The 23,888-nt window shown below is 41.8% G+C and overlaps 2 protein-coding genes across 11 annotated transcripts in view; one reads left to right on the top strand and one right to left on the bottom strand.

The window, feature by feature from the left end:
- The window catches only part of LOC306994629 (calpain-5), a 34,022-nt gene extending 17,075 nt beyond the window's left edge, over positions 1-16,947 (top strand). For 4 of the 10 annotated variants that reach the window (XM_079605289.1, XM_079605291.1, XM_079605288.1 and 1 more), the window contains exons 11-15: positions 1,092-1,214; positions 14,629-14,825; positions 15,021-15,139; positions 16,291-16,427; positions 16,510-16,944. In XM_079605289.1, coding sequence (XP_079461415.1) covers positions 1,092-1,214; positions 14,629-14,825; positions 15,021-15,139; positions 16,291-16,427; positions 16,510-16,674 — 741 coding nt within the window. In that variant the 3' untranslated portion in view covers positions 16,675-16,944. Of the gene's footprint in view, positions 1-1,091; positions 1,215-14,628; positions 14,826-15,020; positions 15,201-16,290; positions 16,428-16,509 lie in introns of those variants that run through there. The other 6 variants (XR_013796709.1, XR_013796710.1, XM_079605293.1 and 3 more) reach the window with 6 other exon arrangements.
- Positions 16,948-18,621: 1,674 nt separating this feature from the next.
- On the bottom strand, positions 18,622-20,634 carry LOC306991558 (uncharacterized protein). Its single transcript, XM_079599517.1, has 5 exons — positions 20,486-20,634; positions 19,681-19,889; positions 19,365-19,524; positions 19,183-19,270; positions 18,622-19,015 (listed from the first exon to the last, which is right to left on the bottom strand). The coding sequence occupies exons 1-5, from the start codon at positions 20,502-20,504 to the stop codon at positions 18,997-18,999; spliced, it is 495 nt and encodes a 164-aa protein (XP_079455643.1). The 5' UTR covers positions 20,505-20,634; the 3' UTR covers positions 18,622-18,996.
- Positions 20,635-23,888: the final 3,254 nt, after the last annotated feature.

Raw genomic sequence — 23,888 nt, forward strand, 5'->3', positions numbered from 1 at the left:
AACCTTAAAAGGTTCTATAGGCGCTTCATATTTGGAACCCCTAAAAGGTTCTAAACAGAACCCAAGAAAGGGTTCTTTCTTGTCATTATAGAACCTTTTTAGCATAAAAGGTTCTTTGGAGTTGAGTAAAGAACCCTATGGTTCTATATAGAACCCCAATGAACCCTTTTTTTCTAAGAGTGTAGAACCTTTTAGGGGTTCCAAATACGAAGCGCCTATAGAACCTTTTAAGGTTCTATATAGAACCTTTTCTTCTAAGAGTGTAGAGCAGAGCTGGCAACCTGGATGCCGAAACACTACTGACTTCGTGATTGGTAGATAGGTGGAGGGTGGCGCATCAGGCCAAAACACAACATGACAACATCAACATCAGTTGAGGGCTGCAACTTCACTTTTAAATGACAATATTCTGGCCGTACTACTGTGTTCAGTGATATAAGTATTTGAAATGAACATGATTTCTTAATGTCTACTGACATCAGGACCATTGTATGATTAATTGAAATACATTTCTTACATATGGTTCCTTTAATGAACAATTCCTGTGGTATCTAAAGCCCTATTCAGACGGGACTTGTTTTCATGGAGGCTTGTTTCGCAGGCTTATTGTGATTTTACTCCTGTCCGAATCGGCCATATCTGTTTTTCTCACTCAACCTCAGTAAATATTCAAGAGCAAATCACCTACTGTTTTTCAGCGAACTCAAAGGTCCTCTGAGAAATCTCACCCCGCCGAATGTGAATGTCTGTGATTGCAGATGTTGTATAATCCTAAGGCTTCTCTTGTGTTTTTTGACCTACCTGAGCCACCGGTCTCACATGCTTTCATTTTATTTCAATATGAGAAATCTCTACAGACATCGGGTGACAAGAATTGTAACTCGGACATCGTTTAGAAAACTAGTCCCGTCCTAATAGGGCTTAAGAGAAGCTGAAAAATGAGCTCACTACAATGTATTTAACAAGTCTACATCTATCTCTCTCACCTTTCCCCTTGTTGTGACCCTTTCTCTCTAGCACTCTTAATCAGATATTCCCTAATTTCACATTCACATGCTTGTCATTCATCTCTCTCTCCATCCCTCTCTTAGTTCATTTTTGAACTGGTTGGAGACAGGGCAGAGGTGTTGGTAAATCTGCAACAGGAGGACAGGAGGATGAAAAGAAGGGAAGGAAGTGGGGAGAACCTACCAATCGGCTTTGAGGTTCTAAGGGTAAGTAGTCAGAGATGTACAAAGAACAGATTTTGACACTGTCTGTTTCACTTATGTGGATTTTGGGGTTTGTTTAATTTTGTACGAACCAAAAAAATCAGTCTACGCAATATCACACAAGCAGTAGTGGTGTTGTTTCCCGAATATCAGATGATATTCATGCAGTTGTGGATATGATATTTTTATTTGTAAGAGTTGACATATCTGTTCCTGAACGAATCAGTGTTTTGGAACAAAACGGTGGAGTGAATGATTCACTCATAAAGACAATTACTGGTCGTAGTCGTACCAATGTAACCTGCACCGACTGACAACCTGTAACGTGGAAACAGACAAACAGAGCAATACTAATTGAGGAATGTAACTGATGGTTATATAATTATAATCATAATTATAACTAAATCACAGTATATCTTTATAGACTTTAGTATAAATGTACATTTATTTGGTCTTCTTCTTTCCGTCCCCCCAGCAAACAAAAATATATTTTAAGGATGTTTTGCTAATGTTCCCACGAAGTTATGTAAATGTTATTTTTGAATGTTTTTAAATGTTTTTTCTTGGTTATGCGAACGCTAAGGAATTCTATTTTACAGGAATGTTACATGTGAATGTTCCCTGAACATTCTTAAAAACCAGATCATCGGCTCAGATGCACATGTTTTACTCACTTGCATTCGGTGTTACAACAGCATTTGTATTTTTTCGCATTTTTTCAAAATGACTCAGATACAAGGTAAAATGCATGTAGGAGGCAGAGATTTACAACTGATTTCATGGAACGTGAAAGGGCTTGGCAGTCCAGTCAAAAGGGGGAAAGTTTTTAAACACCTGAAATCTCTTTCTGCAGATATCATTTTTTACAAGAGACCCATTTCAAAGCAGCTATGCAACATAGGTTGAAATGTAATTGGGTATCTCAGATAAATCAATCGCCATTCACCTCGCATGCCTGTGGTGTGGCAATATTGTTTCGAAAAAATATCCCATTCCAGGTAACCTCTGTTAACAATGACCCTCTTGGTAGATATTTGTTGGTCTCTGGTACGATAAACTCGTTCTCATTAACCCTGCTTAATATATATGGTCCAAACACAGACGAGCCAAATTTTTTTAGAAAGGTTTTTGATCTGCTTCCAGACGATAGTGACTCAAACATAATAATAGCCGGGGATTTTAATTGCTATCTGGATCCTTTCTTAGACAGATTATCTACACGACCAGCACCTGAAATTGCATCTGTAAAGCTTTTAAACAACCTCTTGAAAACTAGGAATCTAGTAGATATTTGGAGGATTCAGCATCCTACAAGCAAAGAATATTCATTCTATTCAAATGTTCACAAATCATACAGTAGGATTTACTATTTTTTGACTAGCTCTAACCTTATTTCTCAAATCACCGATTCCAAATACCATAATATTTAGATTTCTGACCACAGCCCCTTAGCAATGTGATTAAATATTTCCCTCCCAAAACAGACGTATTCTTGGCGCTTTAACCCAAACCTTCTAAGCGATGACAACTTCGTTAAGAATACAACCTCTAAATTGAAAGATTTTATAGAATTGAATGATAATGGTGAAGTGTCTGACTTGACCCTTTGGGAAACATTAAAAGTTGTTTTGCGTGGTGATATAATCTCCTACACCTCAGCCATTAGAAAGGAGAGAGAGAGGAGACTGCTTGAAATTAACAACGCTCTTCTTATTTTGGAAAGAACTTACCAAAATTCTAAATCACTGGATCACTATAAAGAGATATTGAAGCTTAAATATGAATACAATGATATTATGAGTGGCCAAGTTAAGAACTTACTTTTGAAATTGAAGCAGAAACACTTTGAGCTCGGGGATAAACCTGGTAAACTGTTAACACAACAACTTAAAAGTGCTCAGGCTTCAAGAGCAATCCGTGGTATTAATTCTAAAACAGGCATTCTTCTAACCAATCCTTCCGACATAAACCATCGGTTTAGTGAATTCTATTCTGAGCTTTACTCCTCTAAACACAATGTCTCACAATCTAATCTGAATGATTTATTTGACTCTATATCATTGCCCAAATTGAGTGATGCTGCTGCAACATGTCGTGATTCAGACTTTACACTGCAGGAAGTCATAAATGCCATAAAGTCATTTCCATCAAGCAAGGCTGCTGGGCCTGATGGTTACTGCGCAGAATTCTATAAGAGATTTTGTGATATTCTTGCACCAATTATGCTCAGGATGATGCATAATTTCTTAAAATAATGGAAAACTGCCAAATACCCTTTATGAAGCAAACATTTCTCTCATTTTAAAAAAAGACAGAGACTGTTGGGGATTGCCCCACTGAAACTGGTGGATTATATTATTGACCGCTGCAGAACTCTGGTCAGGGAGTCGGAGTCATCAGATAGAGTTCAGACGTTTATTGTACAAGAGTGACCATACACATAATAGTGTACTTGAGGTAGTTTCTGAAATAAATAATATAACAGAAATAAATACTCATTGTCTAAATATATTCAACAACTTAACAGATTGCAAACTCAAATATAAACATCTCTGTAAAATGCACTGATACATCAAATATAAATGGAGAAATATATTAGTATGAGTCTGCAATAATAAACTGCATAGTGCAATGAAATTGACAAAAACGCCAAATTATAGATGATATAAATTGGACTGTCTCGTTAATAAAGGCAGTAATAAATGACAACCAGTGAAGGATATTATCCCACGGAGAAATGCACTTAAAGATAATAACTAAACATGAACAATACGAGCCGCGATGCTAGCGGGATAATCCGCTCGTTAAGCAGCATCAAATAACAGAGAGATCGCTAGACGAACAACATCACAAACATGGTCTAACTTAGCGCAGATGGGATACAGCGTGACAATCTGCGTTATTAACATTATACATTAGAAGAAAACTTACTTTGTCACAAACTTTATCTTGCACATAAACACTGCACATGAATGTGTGAACGCGATATGATCGCTCAACTGGAGTAGCTTAGTGAATAGGCAATTACACTGAGTCCGTACGTGCTGAGAATGCTGCACTACGTCATTTGCGTACAACGCAACTTAAAACGTCACACACGTAGCTACCTTAATATTTAAAGGGAGAGAATTCACAACAGCCGCCCCCACATTTGAGCAGCAAATGGGTAATCAAGAGAATTCTCTAACTGTCTTTGGTGTTACCTTCTAGAGCAGGCAACTGTATCAAGCGTGCAACTGGTCTAATGTAAGCTTTACCGTCAATAACAACTTCGACAGTTCGCACACATCCGTCACTGCTGGGCAATGTTTTCCGAACTCTGCCTATTGGCCACTGAGCTCTTGGGAGTTGCGGATCCACTATCAGTACAACAGAGTCGACTTCCAGGTTTTCTGCAGCTTTATGCCACTTCTGCCTGGTCTGAAGTGTAGGCAAGTAGTTTCTGGTGAACTGTATCCAGAATTGGTCTGCCATGTTTTGACAGTGACGCCACCTCCGCCGCCCCATGTCTCCTGGAGCATATGCCACCTGAGGGAGAGATGCATCCCGCCGCCCCATAAGGAGAAGGTTAGGAGTAATTGGATCGATGTCGGCGACATCTGTTGAGGCATATCCCAGAGGTTTCGAATTGAGAATCCCCTCCACTTCCACTAGGATTGTGGACAGAACATCCTCTGTGACTGCTTGATTACCAACGGCTACCTGGAGAGCATTTTTTATAGAGCGGACCTCACGCTCCCATATTCCGCCATAATGTGGAGCGCTGGGCGGGTTGAACTTAAAGTCAATTTGGTGGTCTGCAAGACGGATTTGGAGTTCTGACTCCATGCTAAAGAAGGCTTCCCGTAGCTCTCTTTCTGCCCCGCGGAAGTTGGTGCCACAATCTGAACGGATCTCGCAGGGTTGACCTCTTCTGGCTATGAGCCGGCGGAGTGCTAGAAGGAAGGCATCGACATCCATCGAGTTAAGAAGCTCGATGTGAACTGCCCTGGTTGTGAGACATTTGAAGATCAGGCCCCAGCGTTTTTCATTACGCCTTCCTATTTTGACCAGGTATGGGCCAAAGCAGTCAACGCCCGTTGAATAAAAGGGTGGACAGAGTAGACGGAGGCGTTCTGGTGGCAAATCTGCCATTTGAGGTACCTTTGGCTGCGCTCTCCAGCGCTGACAGGGTTGACAATGGAGTTGATGGTGCTTGATAGCCTGGCGTCCTCTGAGAATCCAGTACTGCCTCCGTATCTCGGCGTAGACTCTTTCAGCACCCGGATGTAACAGACGCTCATCAAATTCTTGAATAAGGAGCTTTGTTACTGCGTGTCTTGGGTCCAGTACAATTGGGTGGATTTGTTCTGGGTCTGAGTTTGCAAGCCTTCTTAGACGCCCCCCAACTCGTATCATGTTGGTCAGGGGGTCCCACTCTGGAGCGAGGTTGACTAGTCGACTGTGCACGGGAATCAATTTCTGTGCTCTAAGGGCAGTTACCTCTTCCGGAAAGCTCTGAGCTTGACATGCCCTCAGCAGGACAGCTTCCGCCTCTCTGTTAGTCATTAGTACACTGTTCGATGCGGCCGCCCCTTTACAGGCTTGTAGAGTTGCCCCCACTAACTCTCGCCAGGTTTTGAATTGAGTAACATCAGGGAGGTTGGACTCTGTTTCAACTGCCATTACGGAGTAGCAGGTCAGGCCTTTCAATTCGGATACCACTTCTGACTGTGCAACTTCAGGTCTTTTAGGCCAGTGCTCTGGGCTCTGTTTCAAGAATGGAGGCCCTTGACTCCATCGACTGGGCTCGGACAAACTTTGGAGGGTTTTACCTCTCGTTATGTCATCCGCTGGGTTATCTTGCGTATTAACATACCTCCATGAGTTGTGGTCTGTTAATTCTTGGATCTCGGTGACTCGTGTCCCAACGAACACCTTGTATCGGCAGGAGTCTGACTGAATCCACTCTAGCACAGTCATGGAGTCTGTCCACAGAAATGTCTGATTGATGGAGAGTGTCAGCTCATCATTCACCAGTTTGGCCAGCTGAGCTCCAGCTAAGGCAGCGCAAAGCTCCAGACGAGGTATAGACTGCTGCCTCTTAGGAGCAACCCGTGATCTGGCCATTATGAAGGAAACATGAATGTCACTGCTGGTTTGAACGGCCAAATATGCCACTGCCCCGTACGCTCTTTCAGAGGCGTCGCAGAACACATGGAGGGAACTGTGCGGTTCTGCTGCAGTTGTGGAGGCTGGCGTGTAACAGCGAGGTATGGAAACTGCACTGAGTTGTTTAAGCTCGCTTTCCCAGTTGGTCCAGGCGGCCTGAAGGTTTGGTGGTAGATCTGGGTCATCCCAGTCTCTCTTTTTAGCCCACAACTGTTGGATGATCATCTTTGCTCTAGTGGTAAATGGTAGTATGAACCCCAGTGGATCATATTGGGACGCCAAGACCTGGTAAGCTGCTCTCATCGTCAGTTCTGCATGCTCAATGAGCCGATAATGGTAGCCGAGGGTATCAGCTGCACAATTCCACCGAAGGCCTAATGTGGGCTCCATAAGGTCAACGCGGTTTTGCACTAACCACTGCTCTGTGGCTGATGACTGGGCTTCCGTTGGAAGATGAGCTACCACCGCTGGATGACTGCTAGCCCACTGTCTTAGGTCGAACCCTCCTTCGGCTAACATGCTGCGTAACTGATCCACAGTTTGCTTGGCTGCTGAGACAGTAGGGAAGCTTGTCAGGCAATTATCCACATAGAAGCTCTGGTGGACTAGCTGTTGCAGACCTGGAAATTTGGCTTCAGAATTTAAAGCATGGTGCTGCAGAGCAAAGATGGCACAGCATGGACTGCTTGTTGTGCCGAATGGCAGAACCTGCCACTCGTATACATCTGGAAGGTTTTCACTCTGCAGATCTCTCCAAATGAAACGGAGAAAGGGCTTGTCCTTCGGCAATAGGCGGACCTGATGGAACATGCCCTTGATATCCGCACTTACTGCTACAGGATGCTGTCTGAATCTCAGGAGTACTCCTAACAGTGATGGTCCAAGTGTGGGACCTGGCAGGAGCTGATCGTTCAAGGACATGCCATGGTATCTGTAAGAACAGTCAAACACCAGTCGTTGCTTATTGTTGTGACTCACGAGATGATGGGGCAGATACCATGCCTCTGTTTGTGTCGCTTCCATTTGGTTAAGCTTGACTACGTAACCTGCCTCGATGAGTTTTGCAATCTCTCCTGAATAGATTGAAGCCTTTTCAGAGTCCTTCTGGAGTCTCCTTTCAGTGCTCCTCAGATTTGCAAGGACGGATTGCATGGAGCCCTTAAGTTCTGGAGCACCTGGGTTCCACAGAAGAGGGGTGGCATAACGCTGTACTCCCTTGACATTCACTCGCTGCGTTTGATACTCAAGCAACTGCATAGCCTCTTTGTCTTGCCTAGACCGGACAACCAGTTTCTCGTTGCGAAAAGGCAGCACATCCAGTTGCCATAACCTTTCCACATTTCTGTAGAGCAGATCGTCTGGGTGGTCAGTGGAGAGAAAGAAACATTGCTGCACTGGTTCTCGGACTGTAGTACTTATTTCCGCCCCTTGGAGTGCCCAGCCGAGAGCTGTACAAACTGCCACGGGTCCCCCTTTGGTGCCTTGACGAATAGGCTCTTTAGCAGTAATAAGGTGTACTTGGTCTGAACCTATGAGCACCAGTGGACGTACCTTGTGAAATGGCTGTAACGGAACTCCTCTTAGATGTGCATAGCGTCTCTGAAGAGTCTGAACTGGGTATGACTGTTCCACCAGATCATTGCCAGATGCTGTGAATGCTCCAAACACTTGATAGCGTTTCTCTGGTTTACCTCTTGGAGAGATATCAAAGGTGACTTTTGATCCATTAAGGTGAGTAGTGTCTGGTCGGACTGTACGAAGTGCCAGAGTCTCAGGTTCACCTATAAGCCGGAGCTGCTGGACAGCAGTAGGTAGGATCATGGTGCGCTGTGCCCTGTCATCTAATATAGCATAAGTCTCTAGTGTCTTTGATTTGTGGTGCAGCAGCACCGGCACCACTTTCAGAAGGACTCTGCCTGATGCAATGGATGGCAAGAGGTAGATGCGGCTCTCCGAGGTAGCTGATGATGTATCGGTTGCATGACTTCGGGCCACACCATGAAGCACTTGAAGGTGAATACCACCACAGTCACTGCAGGGTTTCTTCAGATTACAGGTCTCAGGCGCATGGGAACGGGCACATTTCCAGCAGCGCTTCCCTTCTGAAATCCACTTACAAAGATCAGCCACTGACTGTTCTTTAATACTGCTGCAACGTGTGATGTAGTGGTCTTTGCTGCCACAGAAAAGGCAGTTGACTTGGAGGGGGGTCTTCTTCCAAGACACCTTAGGACTGGGGAAGGATTTATCCTCAGTGGGTGCTGCACCATGATACAAGGCTGTACTTTGGCTTTTTGGTTTGGCTGCACTCTTCTCCTTTGGACCGCTGGGATCTCTTTCATACTGGTAGCGTTGCACTAACCTACTAGACAGTCTCTGTTGCTGAGCTTTGACGTGGAGCCACCCTGCGAAGTCTTGTAGGTTGTAAGGGTTAATACTGGGGGAGTTGAGCTTCCCTTGTAGCTGGAGAAACTCTATGAAACCATCTCGCAAGTACCTGGGCAGCTTACTAAGCAAACGATCCACATGCGAGCAGCAGTTCAACTCCATCCCTCTGGGTCCCTCCAATGATAACAACATGCTCACTAAGAGGTGTACACGGAGAGCGAAACTCTGAAAACTGCGTGCATCATTTGATTTTACCTCTGGTGCTGTGAGGATTGCTGCTATTTCGCTCTGTGCCAGCTGATGGGGTTGGCCATATTGTAACTGAAGAGCTTGCATAGCTGCAGAGTACGGGAATGGATGATGGCGGCAGGACTGGCCAATCATTTGTGCCTCAGGCAATTTAAGGTGTTCCAACAAGATGTGGTACTTGTATTTCTCATCCAGCTCTACATGAGGTTCCAGAAGATTGTCCAGTGCTAACTTCAGGTTAGCGAATTCCCTTTCGTTGTCATTTACAAAATCAGGGATCTTTGGCTGGGGGGCAGCATGCAAAGGGCGGTGAGGCAACAAGTATTCTGGTCGCTTCAGTGGCTGGCTCAATGGCTGTAGAGCAGTGCCTGCAAAAGTGGGAATGTTCATGGCAGGAACTGAATCACCGTGCAGGGTTTGAGGCACTGACACTACTGGAGGCATTGTAGTATAGTGAGGAACTGAAAAACTGGATGCAGGTGGAGCCGTGACAGGTTGTCGTGAAGAAGGTGCCAGTGTTGTATAGATGTAAGGCACTCTGGGATGCTGGTAGGTTGGCGTGGGAGCTACTAGCTGTGGCTGCATCCGAGGCTGAAAGGGGGATCCAGCATCGTCATAAGGACAAAACTCTGTATTAAGCAGTAGCGGCACAGTCTCTGCTCTGGCAGCATGTTGGTGTTGGTGCACGGCCGCAGGTAACGTACCAGACGAAATTGGTGAGTACAAAGGGAGTGAAGTGACTGGCTGTATTGGTACGAAACCAGGGTTAAAGGGCTCTGCCTCTACAGCAGGTGTGCTTACATTTATTTGTGTGGCACTCACATGTCTTTGTTCTTTGGTATGTAACTCAATGTCAGGTGACTGTGATGAAGAAGAAGAATGACTTCTGGTCGGATGAGGTGAGTTTCCTGGAGGTGACCTCGTCGGTGGTGTGGCAGGCTTTACACTTTGCACCTCTTCATCCCCGTCTTCCCTCAGGAATGATGTGATATGTTTCATCAGCTCCTGACGCCGATGCTGTCGTTTTTCATACTGCTTGAGTTTGCTCTGAAGCGCAGCCATATCAGCAGCCTCATCTCTTTCTTTCTCGGAGATAGACTTCATCAATTCCCTCAGTGAACTCATACTTAATAAGTCTGTGGAGCTTGTGGCTGGATGCTCACCCTGGCTGGAGGCTGGTCTTGATTGACTAATTATGCCCACTGCGGCTGCTGCTCCTCTCTGCTCCGCTGGCACCTCTGCTGTAGGTGGGGAGGAAAGAGCAGGTCGGTGATGGCTGGTGTCAAGGAGATACTCCTCCAGATGCTTGGGTGTGCGACGATGCCGTGAGGGTCTGTCTGACGTCTCAGCATGAGGGAGAGAGGTTGATTGCTCTTCCGATGACATCACTGCAGTAGTCAATAGATCCGGCTCGAAGGACCATTTGTTGGGGATTGCCCCACTGAAACTGGTGGATTATATTATTGACCGCTGCAGAACTCTGGTCAGGGAGTCGGAGTCATCAGATAGAGTTCAGACGTTTATTGTACAAGAGTGACCATACACATAATAGTGTACTTGAGGTAGTTTCTGAAATAAATAATATAACAGAAATAAATACTCATTGTCTAAATATATTCAACAACTTAACAGATTGCAAACTCAAATATAAACATCTCTGTAAAATGCACTGATACATCAAATATAAATGGAGAAATATATTAGTATGAGTCTGCAATAATAAACTGCATAGTGCAATGAAATTGACAAAAACGCCAAATTATAGATGATATAAATTGGACTGTCTCGTTAATAAAGGCAGTAATAAATGACAACCAGTGAAGGATATTATCCCACGGAGAAATGCACTTAAAGATAATAACTAAACATGAACAATACGAGCCGCGATGCTAGCGGGATAATCCGCTCGTTAAGCAGCATCAAATAACAGAGAGATCGCTAGACGAACAACATCACAAACATGGTCTAACTTAGCGCAGATGGGATACAGCGTGACAATCTGCGTTATTAACATTATACATTAGAAGAAAACTTACTTTGTCACAAACTTTATCTTGCACATAAACACTGCACATGAATGTGTGAACGCGATATGATCGCTCAACTGGAGTAGCTTAGTGAATAGGCAATTACACTGAGTCCGTACGTGCTGAGAATGCTGCACTACGTCATTTGCGTACAACGCAACTTAAAACGTCACACACGTAGCTACCTTAATATTTAAAGGGAGAGAATTCACAACAGAGACGAAACTGACCCTGCAAGTTTTAGGCCAATTGCGCTTCAAAACTTTGATCGTTAAGTAATAACTAAAATCTTGGCTACTAGATTGAACAAATATCTGGCTTCTATCATCCATCCTGACCAGACAGGGTTTATTCCCGGCAGACTCTCCTTTTCTAATGTCAGGCGGCTGCTTAATACTATTTACTCTGATTTTAGTGGCACTAATGGAGCTTCTATTTTGTCACTTGACGTACACAAAGCTTTTGATCAGGTCGAGTGGCCTTACATGTTTGAGTCACTGCGCAGGTTCGGATTCGGGGATACTTTCATCTCTTGGGTGAAACTGATATATGCAAAACCGTGCTGTTCTGTTCTGACAAATGGTGATCGGTCAGCCGGACGACGTAATATTGTATTTGTACAATGCTGAAAAATCAGTTCCCCTTCTTCTCGAGTTGATTGAGTCTTTTGGTAAAATATCAGGGTACACAATCAACTGGTCAAAGAGTGAGCTTGTGCCTCTTTCCAGTGTTTATTCGCCAGGTTTTTTACAAAGTATCCCGTTCAAAATAGTTAATGATCATTTCACCTACCTTGGTTTGACTATACCTAAGGATCCAAAACTAATATTTAAATTAAATTTCGCAGAATTTATTTCAAAATTAAAACAGAATATTGAATGTTGGAAAATTCTTCCCATATCAATGATCGGACGCATAAACTCAATTAAAATGATCTCCCTTCCCAAATTTTTATACTTATGTCAAAATCTCCCCATCTATCTCACCGCAGCCTTTTTTAAGGACTTGGACTCAATTATCCTGTCCTATATTTGGAATGGTAAAAATGCCAGAATTTCAAAGGCACATTTGCAGAAGTCTAGATTGGAGGGGGGGTTGGACCTGCCTGTATTTAAAGGGATAGTTCACCCAAAAATGAAAATTCTGTCATCATTTACTCACCCTCAAGTTGTTTCAAACCTGTATGAGTTTCTTTCTTCTGATGAACACAAAAGAAGATATTTTGAAGAATGTTGGTGACCAGACAGTTGCTGGACCCCATTGACTTCCATAGTAGGAAAAAAAGATACTATGGAAGTCAATGGGGTCCAGCAACTGTCTGGTCACCAACATTCTTCAAAATATCTTCTTTTGTGTTCAACAGAAGAAAGAAACTCATACAGCTTTGAAACAACTTGAGGGTGAGTAAATGATGACAGAATTTTCATTTTTGGGTGAACTATCCCTTTAAACACTATTACTGGGCTGCCAATGTTAGGGCATTAATGTTCTGGCAACAGGGATCCTTGGAGAATCAGACGTTTACAACCCCTTTGTGGCTTAAATTCTTTGTATTCCTTAAATTTGTGGCTGTAAAAAATTCTTCATTGCCAGCTATGTTATTTTCCAAGTTTAAAAAGCCAAAGTCCTATAAGAATTTATGCTTTGTGGTAAAACAGTCAGTAAGAATTTTGAACCAGGTTAGGTGTTTTCTAAAGTTACCAAGTACATCAGTACAAACACCTATATGCTTTAACCATAGTTTTCTGCCTCCCTGGCATGACATATCGTATCTTGACTGGAGAAAGAAGGGCTTGATCTCCATTAATAATCTGTACATTGATGGTAAATTTGCATCATTCAATCAACTGAAAGGAAAACATAATTTCTCTAATTCCCATCTCTTTCGGTATTTGCAGGTTAGGCATTATACCCAATCAAGTATTGAAGATTTTCAAAATCTACCCCTGGAGCATGAAATTTATGATATTTGTAAGAGCCCTCCTTTCTCCGCGCTTTCGAGAATTAGACGTCTGTTTGATGATTGTATTGCTGCGCACACTGTGAAAACTAGGGATACGTGGAAAGAAGAGTTATGTGTGGAACTATCTGAATCCATGTGGAGCGCCTGCTTGTCTAATATTCATTCCTGCTCTATAAACAGCAGGCACCAATTAATTCAATTTAAGATTGTCCATCGCTTACATTATTCCAAAGTTAGATTACATAAAATATATCCATCAGTTTCCCCAGTGTGTGACAGGTGTAATATGTCAGAGGGTACACTGTCCCATGCTTTTTGGTTCTGCCCTTCATTGGCAAACTTTTGGTCTAAAATATTTGACTGGTACTCTAAAGCATATCAGAGGCCTCTTCAGCCCGAGCCTGGACTTGCTATTTTTGGCTTCTCACAAATAACAAGGACAATTCCAACTATAATGCGACAACCATTGGAACTGGGATTGATAGTTGCCAAGAGACTGATATTGAAGGAATGGAAGTCTCCCTCTCCCCCCTCCTTCCAGGTATGGATCACCGATATGCTATCCATAATACAAATGGAAAAACTCCGCACTGGTCAACTGGAAACATTTTCCTGTTCTTGGAACCCGTTCCTAACTCATTTTGAAAAAGCTAAAATACAGTAAACTAATTGTGTTCCTGTATCAACAACCTTTCCTCCTACCGCTGTGTTAAATGTGACTGTAACAACTGGCAATATCTGCATCTGAGCCCTGTGTGTTTGTTTGTTTTGTTTGTTTAATTTGAAAAATGTAAATAAATAAAATATTTAAAAAAAAACAGATCATTTTGAACGAACATTCTATTAACTTCACCGGATGAACTTTGAGAGAACTTTGCCAGAACGTTAGTTTAAAGGAACACGCCGACTTTTTGGGACTTTAGCTTATTCACCGTATCCCCCAGAGTTAGATAAGTCCATACTTTTCATCTCTGTGCGTGCCGTAACTCTGTTTAATGCACCCACCGCTAGCCTAGCTTAGCACAAAGACTGAAGGTAAACGGCTCCAGCTAGCATACTGCTCCCAATAAGCCAACATTTTCCTATTTACATGTTGTGATTTGTATAGTCACAGAGTGTACAAATAACAAGGTCACATGAGACACAGCCATCTTCTAACCGTATACATACTGGGAACTATATTCTCAGAAGGCAAAGCGCTGCTACTTGGCCGGAGTGATTAGCGCAACACTGAGCAAACTCTCGTCTCCTCACCACGGGGCTTCTCAGGCGCTGCGAGCTAATCACTCCACAGAAGAAGCCGTGCTTGGCCTTCTGAGAATACAGTTCCCAGTATGTATACGGTTAGAAGATGGCTGTGTCTCATGTGACCTTGTTATTTGTACATGTTGTGACTATACAAATGTCACTTATTGGGAGCAGTATGCTAGCTGGAGCCGTTTACCTCCAGTCTTTGTGCTAAGCTAGGCTAGCGGTCAGACAGAGCTACGGCACACACGGAGATGAAAAGGGTTTGTATGGACTTATCTAACTCTGGGGGATACGGGGAATAAGCTAAAGTCCCAAAAAGTCAACGTGTTCCTTTAAGTTCTGAGAAAGTTCCCTGTCCTAGCTGGGCCTCTACTTTTCTTTCCGTCAGGTGGAGGTGAATCGTGTGTGTCGTGTTCAGTGTTTATGTGAGCAGGCTGCTAGCTCTGTGTATATGGACTCCCGTAGCGTCACTTTGCGAGTGACTCTTGGTCCTGGACGCTACGTCATCCTCCCCACTACTTTCCAGCCTGGTGCCACTGGTCGGTTCCTTCTGCGCTTTTTCTCACACTCACACGTGCGTCTCAGGTACAGGAGATTGGGCCACTCTGTGAATCTGCTGTTTTGCATTCAAATAAGCTACTGATAAGTTTTAAAAAATTTAGTAGTTGCCTTGTAGTTTTAAGCCGGGCCGTCACTAAAAGGTGGTGACGATTCACAGCCCTCCCATCACTCACTGTCTCTACCTATTGTTTTATTTTGTCTTCTGTCTTCTGTATTCAGGGAGTTGAAGGAAGAGCGACCGGCTCCTTCAGTTTGGCAGTGTTGTATTCCTGAGCCCAGCGCTGTAACTACAGTCCATCTGCTCAAAGCATCTTTCCTCAGCCATCCCAAACAAACAGGTTCAACAACTCAACTCATAAACAATCGACCAATAGAACAACAAACAGGACTATGATTTTAGTGAGCATTTTATGTTTGGGTCCATTCATTTATAAAAAATGGGTTAGCAGACCTAGCACACTTCTGGTTCGGTTCTCTTGGTGCATTTGGTCCGGACCAAAAAAGAAAATGATACATTTAGTCCTGGTTCATTTAGCATTCACACTGTCATTTTTAACACCGAATCTAAAGATTAAAAAAAAGGCTTTTATGACGTATATTTTGCAACATAAACTTGTCAAACATCCAAAACAATGCTGTGTGCTTGGCTAACTGCGCTCGTATGTGCTTAGCCTATATATGGTGGTATTTTGACCAGCTGAGAAATGTGTAAAGGATTCAAAACAGCGAATCCCTCTGTCACACACACAAACTTAGATCTACTGTGAGGAGACTCATCTTTTCAGCGTTCTCGGTCTGCTTGTTTGGTGGCTCCAGGGTTCGGATGTCAGCGTTCACACTTATTCAAATGAACCGCACTAACAGAGCAATCGCACCAGGGTTCATTTTAGTCCAAACAAACACACCAAGTGTGAACACACCCTTAGTTATAACTAATACAATTAAAAGAGAGCAAATTGGTCTTGAAACCATCTTTGAAAATTAAAGAAATAGTCAAGTAGTAAAACATTCTAACAAATAGAAAATGCTGTCAATATTTACTCACATTGATGTTGTGTATAATGGATTAATCCCATTTATTTAAGAAAACTGTTTTAATTCATTGAAATTTGGGTAATGGGCTCTTTCCGCTTTCACAAAGTTGTTAGGAAGCATATTTTATTTTTAGCATGGAAGAAGCACTGTTTCAAATCGAATTATACTCTATACTCAATACACTCTTAGAAGAAAAGGTTCTATATAGAATATATAGGGTTCTTTAAAGTTCAGTCAAGAACCCAAGGGTTCTATATGGAACCCCATTGCGCCCATTTAAAGGGATGGTTCGGAGTAATTTCAACCTAGGGTCCTTTGCACCATGACCTCGAGCCAAACATCCCAAATAAGCCATCAGGCAAGTGTTATTTAAATAAATTCCTGATGTACTTACAAAGGTCATGGTGCTAAGGAATAACTCCGAACCATCCCTTTAAGAGTGTATATATTTCAGCTCCTGATGTGTATGCTGTGATCCGGTGTGAGGAAGACTCTGTCAGGACCAGAATTTTCAAAAAAGATGGAAGCCCTGAATTCAACACCAAAGCCATATTTTACAGCAGGAACCCAAAGTCAAAAATCTCCATTGAGGTAAGATGCTATACTACATTATATATTGATAAAGTTTTGTATATGAGGCAAAGGGTAATTGTGTGTGTTGGATTATGCATAGCTGTGGAGAAGAGGCTTGCTGTTGGACTCATTCCTGGGTGGAGCACGACTTCAGACAGGAGGAAATGAACAAGGACAAAACAGAGTGATCGACTTGCAGGGCGGCCAATCACGGGGCTGTGTTTTTGTAGAGACCTCCTCCAGCCAGTGCCTGACAGACCTGTGACTGGCAGGTGTGCTCAAGGTGCTTGGTTAGAAATAAAAAAATTCTGATTACTCACGATAAAAACCTTATGTTTTTTATACATTTTATAATGTCATTATTTCACATTTATCTCCAAATTAATGTAGAAACAACAAAGACAGTATATTTTAAATATTTGTCTAAAAGGTAGGAAATATACAGAAATTTAATAAAGTTATCAAACAGTTTGCACTGCATAAATGTTAAATTATACATAGATGAATCTTTATTAAAGTTACTTAATGTTCTTTTGTCAAGAGCAGTGGGTGTTTTTCTCTGTTCCCTTTGTTCTGTGATTAACTTTACTGCCTGAAAGCTTTTTTTGGCTACTGTGTCTTTAAGAGAAGCCGCTGCTGACAGAGACGCGGATCTCACACGCGCATCATTCTCTCACAACTCTTACTCTTCTGTTAATTTAAAACGATTTAACTCATTTAAGAGTGCTCAGTCTGCTCTTATGAGGATACTCGACAAAACGGACATTTTTGCAGAATTGCGTGTGTTAGTTTAGTTCGGTCAACTTCAAGCCGAAAGAGAAATCGATTCTGGCGCTCAATTTGTCTTTGCGTAAATGGTTTAAAAACATTTGCAAGGATAAAAGCGCATCATATAATGTAACGCCAGCCAAAGGAAGACAGAAAAAACAGATGTTGCGTTAATTACGTGAAATATTTACCACGGAGTCTTCTCCTCCCGTTTCTACCAGTGATCGCTTTATTCAACTTCCAACGTCGATCCGCGCACGTCAACAGCGCTACTGTTGTAGGTTGCCAGGTTGAGCTCACAAATGGGTTGAAATGTGTATGATGTGTTGATTGCGCGAGTAGGATCGGTTTCATACAAGATCTGGCAACTGGGCAACCTTGGAATAATATATTGATGTGATTATTCATATTTGGGAATACAAATTACGGGAGTTTCACGGGAGAAAGGACAAAACGGGAGGGGGGCGGGAGATGGGTGTGAAATACGGGAGACTCCCGGTGAAAACGGGAGTGTTGACAGGTATGAACTAATTTATGATCCTTACAACAGAACTAAATCAACATTTATTTTCTGCCAGTGTCAGGGCAAAAAAGTTTACAGATATTTCCTTTAACACCTAAAACACAACACAATGCAATGCGTAATTAAAAACACCTGTGGAAAATCAATACTTTATATTAACACGGAACATTGTGCCCCTATTTTTATGGACTTTTCTTAGAGTGCACTAAATATAATTACACTAATCTACTGTTCAGTTTGACTGGGTGGCAATGAGCTCTTTAATGGCTCTATAACATCTTAAAACGGCCCTTAACATCTCTCAATTAAATTCTGCAAAACATCTATTTAAATCTGTCAATTCACTTCAGTTACTTAATTCAGTTCATGATACACATTGTTTCAACAGAAAATGCTTGTTTAATATTTAAATGAATCTGTGAACTTGCCAAAGCTCGTAGTTTTTGTACGGATTTGAACAGTAATAAATATTTCAGTCAGTTTTGTTTGTATGTGTGCGCGCCAGTCTGAATAAACAAAATGATGGCGTCAATGGAAAGACTAATGAAAAAGTAAGTAAACAGCTCAGCCACTTCCCAGGTAACAATTTATGGTTCCCAGAACGTTCTGGGAACGTTCGTTTTTGGTTGCGGGAACGTTCGTTTTTGGTTGCGGGAACGTTCCCTTAAGGTTAGGTTTTGGTTCCCATGGAAAGTTTTCTTAACGTTCCGGGAACGTTCGTTTTTGGTTACATTGCAACCTTTAGGGAACGTTCCCCTAAGGTTATTTTTTACATTCCACTAACCTTTAAAAATCTAACAATGGTACCAATTTTATTATTACTTTAAACTGTCTGTGCATAAGCAGGAATTCATTATTATACAAGCAGAAATGAATTTATATGTTAGCAGGAATGAATGAACAGGCAAACTTGATGGGATTTAAAACTTTAATATAGACAATATAAAATTACAAAATACAAAAAATATAAAAGGCCTAAAAAAATATATATACAAGAATAGAATCAGTTTTACAACTATACAAATAAAACAGAAATTTAAGTACAAAGAGTGTGATGAAGAGTGCAAATGTAGTGTGCAAGATGCATATTGGAATGATAATGTAATGTGCATTTGTTGTTGTGCATATGTTGTTGTGTGTATGTATATATGTTGTGTATAAATGCAGCTTTGAGTCCAAGACAAATTTCACATTGAAAAGGGACAATAAAGTGAATGGCCAAAGTGGCAAAAATACAATTGTTTAATAAAAAATAAATAAAAAAAGAGCTCCATTGTCTTGACCGATCAGCCCTTCTCAGTCCTTCTCAGCTGGCCTAAAAAATAAACAAAAGTTTAATATGTCATACTGAGAATGAACACGTTGACAAACGCAAGACAAATTGCCTCACTAACAACCCTGTTTTTTTTATAATGACAAATATTGATAGTTTTCCCATTCCTTTGATAATTATGAACATCACATAGAAGTATTCTAATTTACCGTCTGTGTGGGGCAAACTTCAGCACTTGCCCAATCAAGTCCTCCGTCTCTGCTGCAGTCACCCCCGGGAAGTTTTTCTGGAAGGCCGCTAGAGTAGAAGTCAAAATGAAGTAAAGTTACAAGTCAAATTAAAACCTCCAAGCTAAGCATAATACTGATGTGAACAATAAAATAACACCTACCTGTTATAACCCTGCAGATTGTCAGGTCCTGGAAGGCCTTCTTTGCCTTTCTGCCCCGCAGACTAAACTGTTTGAGGACGTCATTGGTTGCCACTCGCCGTAGCATGCGACGGATGGCAGTACCTCTGGTCGAACCTCCAAGAGTTGTCAGGAAAAGTTGCTGTAAAACATAGAAATACAAATTATACATGTAGAACAAAGTGGAGAGCTTGTACAATCTCATTTTGTAAGAGCTGTCAGTTCAGTTATAATGATATTTGAAGTTATGCAATTATATAGTGTTAATCTTAGGGCAGGACTATGGCAACTTAATTACCATTTTTTCCCTCCTCTCCTGTTGACCGAGACTCCTGTCAAACTCCTCCAGCTCTGTGACTGTCGAGCAGGGCGACAGCAACATATCATCAACAGGAGCAGAGGGAGGTGACTGGGACTGGGAGCTCCTTAAGAGCATGAGCACCTCATCCAGCCTCTGCTCCATCTTTTCCATTCGCTGTGCCATACGGGTAATGGATGTCCACATGGCTATGGAAAAATTAATTATGTTAGTTTTAGTTGTTATACATTACTTGAATATGTGAACAACTTAAGGAACACGCCGACTTTTTGGGACTTTAGCTTATTCACCGTATCCCCCAGAGTTAGATAAGTCTATATTCTCAGAAGGCGAAGCACTGCTACTTCTGGGGAGTGATTTGCTTGTAGCCCCTGAGAAGCCCCGTGGTGAGGAGCAGAGAGTTCGCTCAGAGTTGGAGTAAATCACTCCGCAGAAGTAGCAGTGCTTCGGCCTTCTGAGAATATAGTTCAGAGTATGTATATGATTAGAAGATGGCTGTCTCACATGTGACCTTGTTATTTGTACACGCTGTGACTATACAAATCACAACATGTAAATAGGAAAATGTTGCCATTATTTGTCACTTATAGGGAGCAGTATGCTAGCTGGAACTATTTACTTCCAGTATTTGTGCTAAGCTAGGCTAGTGGTGGGTGCGTCAGACAGAGTTACGGCACGCACAGAGATGAAGAGGGTATGTATGGACTTATCTAACTCTGGGGGATACGGTGAATAAGCTAAAGTCCCAAAAAGTCGGTGTGTTCCTTTAAGTGAGTCTTCTTACCTCTCATTTCAGTCTCCATGGCTGAGCCACCTCCCTCTGTGTGATGAGTTCTGCTGTTTACAACAACAAAAAAGTCAAGTTACTCTCAAGTTCCTTGTCATGAAATAGTATTTCATTGGAAATGGAAAATGCAAAGCCACTGTACCCTCAGCTTGCGTCATAATAGACCCATCCAATTCTGGGCGACCGGCTGGTTTTCTGTGTGGTGTTGACTCATCTAAAAAGAAAGTAGATATGAATATTGGTCACTTCATTTATGGTAGGTTTCTTGCAAATGGAGGAGGAAGAAAAAAAAAAAAAGAAAAAAAAAAACTTACATGCAGGTGGTGGAGGCAGCTGCAGACCTGAAAACAGGCAGGAAGAGACAAACACATCAGAATAGTCACATGATATGCACTAGGTTGAATGTCAGTAGTTCCATGGTAGGAAATATGACTCAGGTTTCTTAAATGTTAACTTACGGGCAGGGCTTCCAGACACACACTCCGTTCTCACACTCTTTCTCATTTGTGGAACAGATTCATCTGAAATAAAAGACCAAATTTTTTTTACAGATTGCTAAAAGAAAATTTTAATTGTGTAAATAATGTCTGTACTTAAGGTTTTACCATCACTTGAAGAATCCGTCATGAACCTCCTTGGGCGTTTACACTGCCTTTTGTGGACACTCGCATCGTCTTCCGTCTCAATGCTGGAAGTGTCCATCAGTCGCCGACATTTTTTCATGGCTTTGTCGTAGGAATCTACATTAAGAGAACAAAGTTTTTGTGAGACAGTAGCCGAACAAAGCAGTATTTCCATACAGAGAAAACGTATTTATTTATATATAGTATAGCACCAATCAGTCACCTGTACACAACCAGATTTTCTTGACTGCATATTTGGCCCAGCTTTTGTTGGGCAAATGGCAGGCGCTGACTTGGGCCCTCACATTATGTGCAGTCCAGTAGCAGAGGATGGCCTTTTGGAAAAATGTACTTTATTTCAGATAATTTCTTACAATGTGGTGAGGAGAACATTTAGAATGGTAAAAGAAATTATGAAGAAAAAGAAATCTACACAACAACTCCATACCCCTGTAGATCTGTCCACCCATGAAGATGGCACAACCTCCATAGCACTGTCTGAAAACTCAACAATCGTGAAGTTCTTCATCTGTTAAGAGACAACAGCATTATTGGCATGGCAAAGAGAACAACATAGATTGCATTAAGATTAATTTCAAGTGTATACAGCAAATACACACAATGAAAAAAAAAAAATAATTTCAGTGAACAGTAATATTAGAAAAACAGAAATATAAGAATATTCAGTATGAACCATATAGAGCAGGGGTTCTCAAAGTTTTGATAGGTGAGGGCCAATTTAGGAACCCAACATTGAACTGAGGGCCGCCAAAGGGGCGGGGGAGAAAAAGAAAAAAAAACTGAAGAGAAAATCCCATTTGAAATAATTTTAATGACCAGGTTGCATCTCTACAGTTTAAATTTACTGCAATAAACACATTTTAATTTATAACTGAGGCTAAACCTGGCAAAACTTGTGAAAATCTTGAGAAAAATTGCAATTCAAACAAAATCCCTAGTGTTCTCTACCCTCAACAGACAAATTTTGGATATAACAGTCCTGTGTGCAGTCCATTTCAAGTACGAGAGAGAGAGAGAGAGAGAGCGCAGAGAGAGAGAGAGCGCAGAGAGAGAACAGAGAGACAGACAGACAGACAGACAGAGAGAGAGAGAGAGAGAGAGAGAGAGAGAGAGAGAGAGAGAGAGAGAGAGAGAGAGAGAGAGAGAGAGAGAGAGAGAGAGAGAAAACAGAGAGACAGACAGAGAGAGAGAGAGAAACTTTTAAAATAGAAGCTTACCAAACAAGTCATCATCATCATGCATATCATCATATCATTGCCTGTCATGGTGCGTTCACACCGGACGCGAATAGCATAATAATAGCGAAGTCATTTCAATGTTAAGTCAATGCAAAGACGCGTTACGCGCGTAAACGTCTTTGCATTGACTTAACATTGAAATCACTCGCGCCTGACGCGCTATTCGCGTCCGGTGTGTGGGTGCAGTCAGTCGCGTTTCCATTATTACTGCACCCACACACCGGACGCGAATAGCGCGTCAGGCGCGAGTGATTTCCATGTTAAGTCAATGCAAAGACGCGTTACACGCGTTTTACGCGCATAACGCGTCTTTGCATTGACGCGCTATTCGCGTCCGGTGTGAAAGCACCATTACAGATTTGCGCAAATGTTTAGCCCTATTATTAGCCTATCTATCTATTTTAATCCGTAATTGAAAAATGAACGGTTGTTGTCTTTTTGAAACGAAACACTTCTCAAAACGTCTTTTTGAACACCAAAATTTTAATTTGAAACACCAACTGCTGCGCAAAAAAAGTAAATATCGACGAATTTTCAGATTTTTGTTTATGACTTTTTGACACTTTTTTAAGCATTGTTGTATTTTATTTGACAAAAGCACAACGTTGTATTGTTATTATGAGTTCACATAAATAAAAGTAGTTGCGAATAATGTATTATTATTTTATGTATGATCAGAAATGAGATAAAAAAAATTAAGGTAATGGAAACGAGGCTATTAATAAGCTTGTCATTAAATCACACTGAATATTGATTACTTGGTCAACATACCCTTTTAAATTGCAATGGGATTTGAATTGCAATGGGATTTGTGGTGCTCTTTTCGGTTGGCCACGATTCCTCTGATGTTCCTCTGTTGCAATTACCTTCTTGCAGATCAGGCAAACGACTTTATCCGACCCGTGAGGTTCGACAAAGTAATCGTTTGTCCATTTATCTTGAAACTGCCTTTTCTCCTCGCTAACATGACGTTTTTTTCTCGAAGGGCCAGGCTCCCGCCCTGGCTCTCGCTCCATATCCATCTAACGTTACAGACAACCGTTCCGTTGATGCCTTCTGGGAGTGAGAGGTCAAGTGCGATCGGTCGTAATTACCGCTTATGCCTATAGATGCCGCTAAACACCACTAAACGAAAAAATATTTTTTCAAAGCAATGTACAGTTTTAACAGTTTTACAAATGTTATCAGATGTTATCGCGGGCCGCCAGAAATGTTTCGGCCCGCGGGCCGCACTTTGAGAACCAATGATATAGAGAGATATGCATGTACATTATGTACCCTGTCATGGTTCATGGTTGTGCTGTAGACAGATATGGGGCTAAAGTTGTTTGCATATGTCCTAAAAATCATGCAGGACTGTCAAGAAAATGTTGGTCTGTGGCTCCTCAATCATAATAGCCTGTCTTGTGAGTTCACATGCTGGCACCAGCTTCACAAAACAGTCCCTCTTTTTCACCCTGAAGCACCCAGTGATTCTTGAATCACAAGGATCTGTGAACAGAGGCTCCAGCTTCTCAA

This window comes from Phoxinus phoxinus (genome assembly GCF_949152265.1).
Source record: "Phoxinus phoxinus genome assembly, chromosome: 2".
Lineage (NCBI taxonomy): Eukaryota > Metazoa > Chordata > Actinopteri > Cypriniformes > Leuciscidae > Phoxinus > Phoxinus phoxinus.

Bases quoted from the DNA above. Each gene is read 5' to 3' on its own strand.
- LOC306991558 (XM_079599517.1), bottom strand. The intron at 19,525-19,680 runs GTAATTAAGTTG...TATGTTTTACAG, and splicing joins AGGAGAGGAGGGAAAAAATG to CAACTTTTCCTGACAACTCT. The intron at 19,271-19,364 runs GTAGGTGTTATT...CTTCTACTCTAG, and splicing joins AATCTGCAGGGTTATAACAG to CGGCCTTCCAGAAAAACTTC.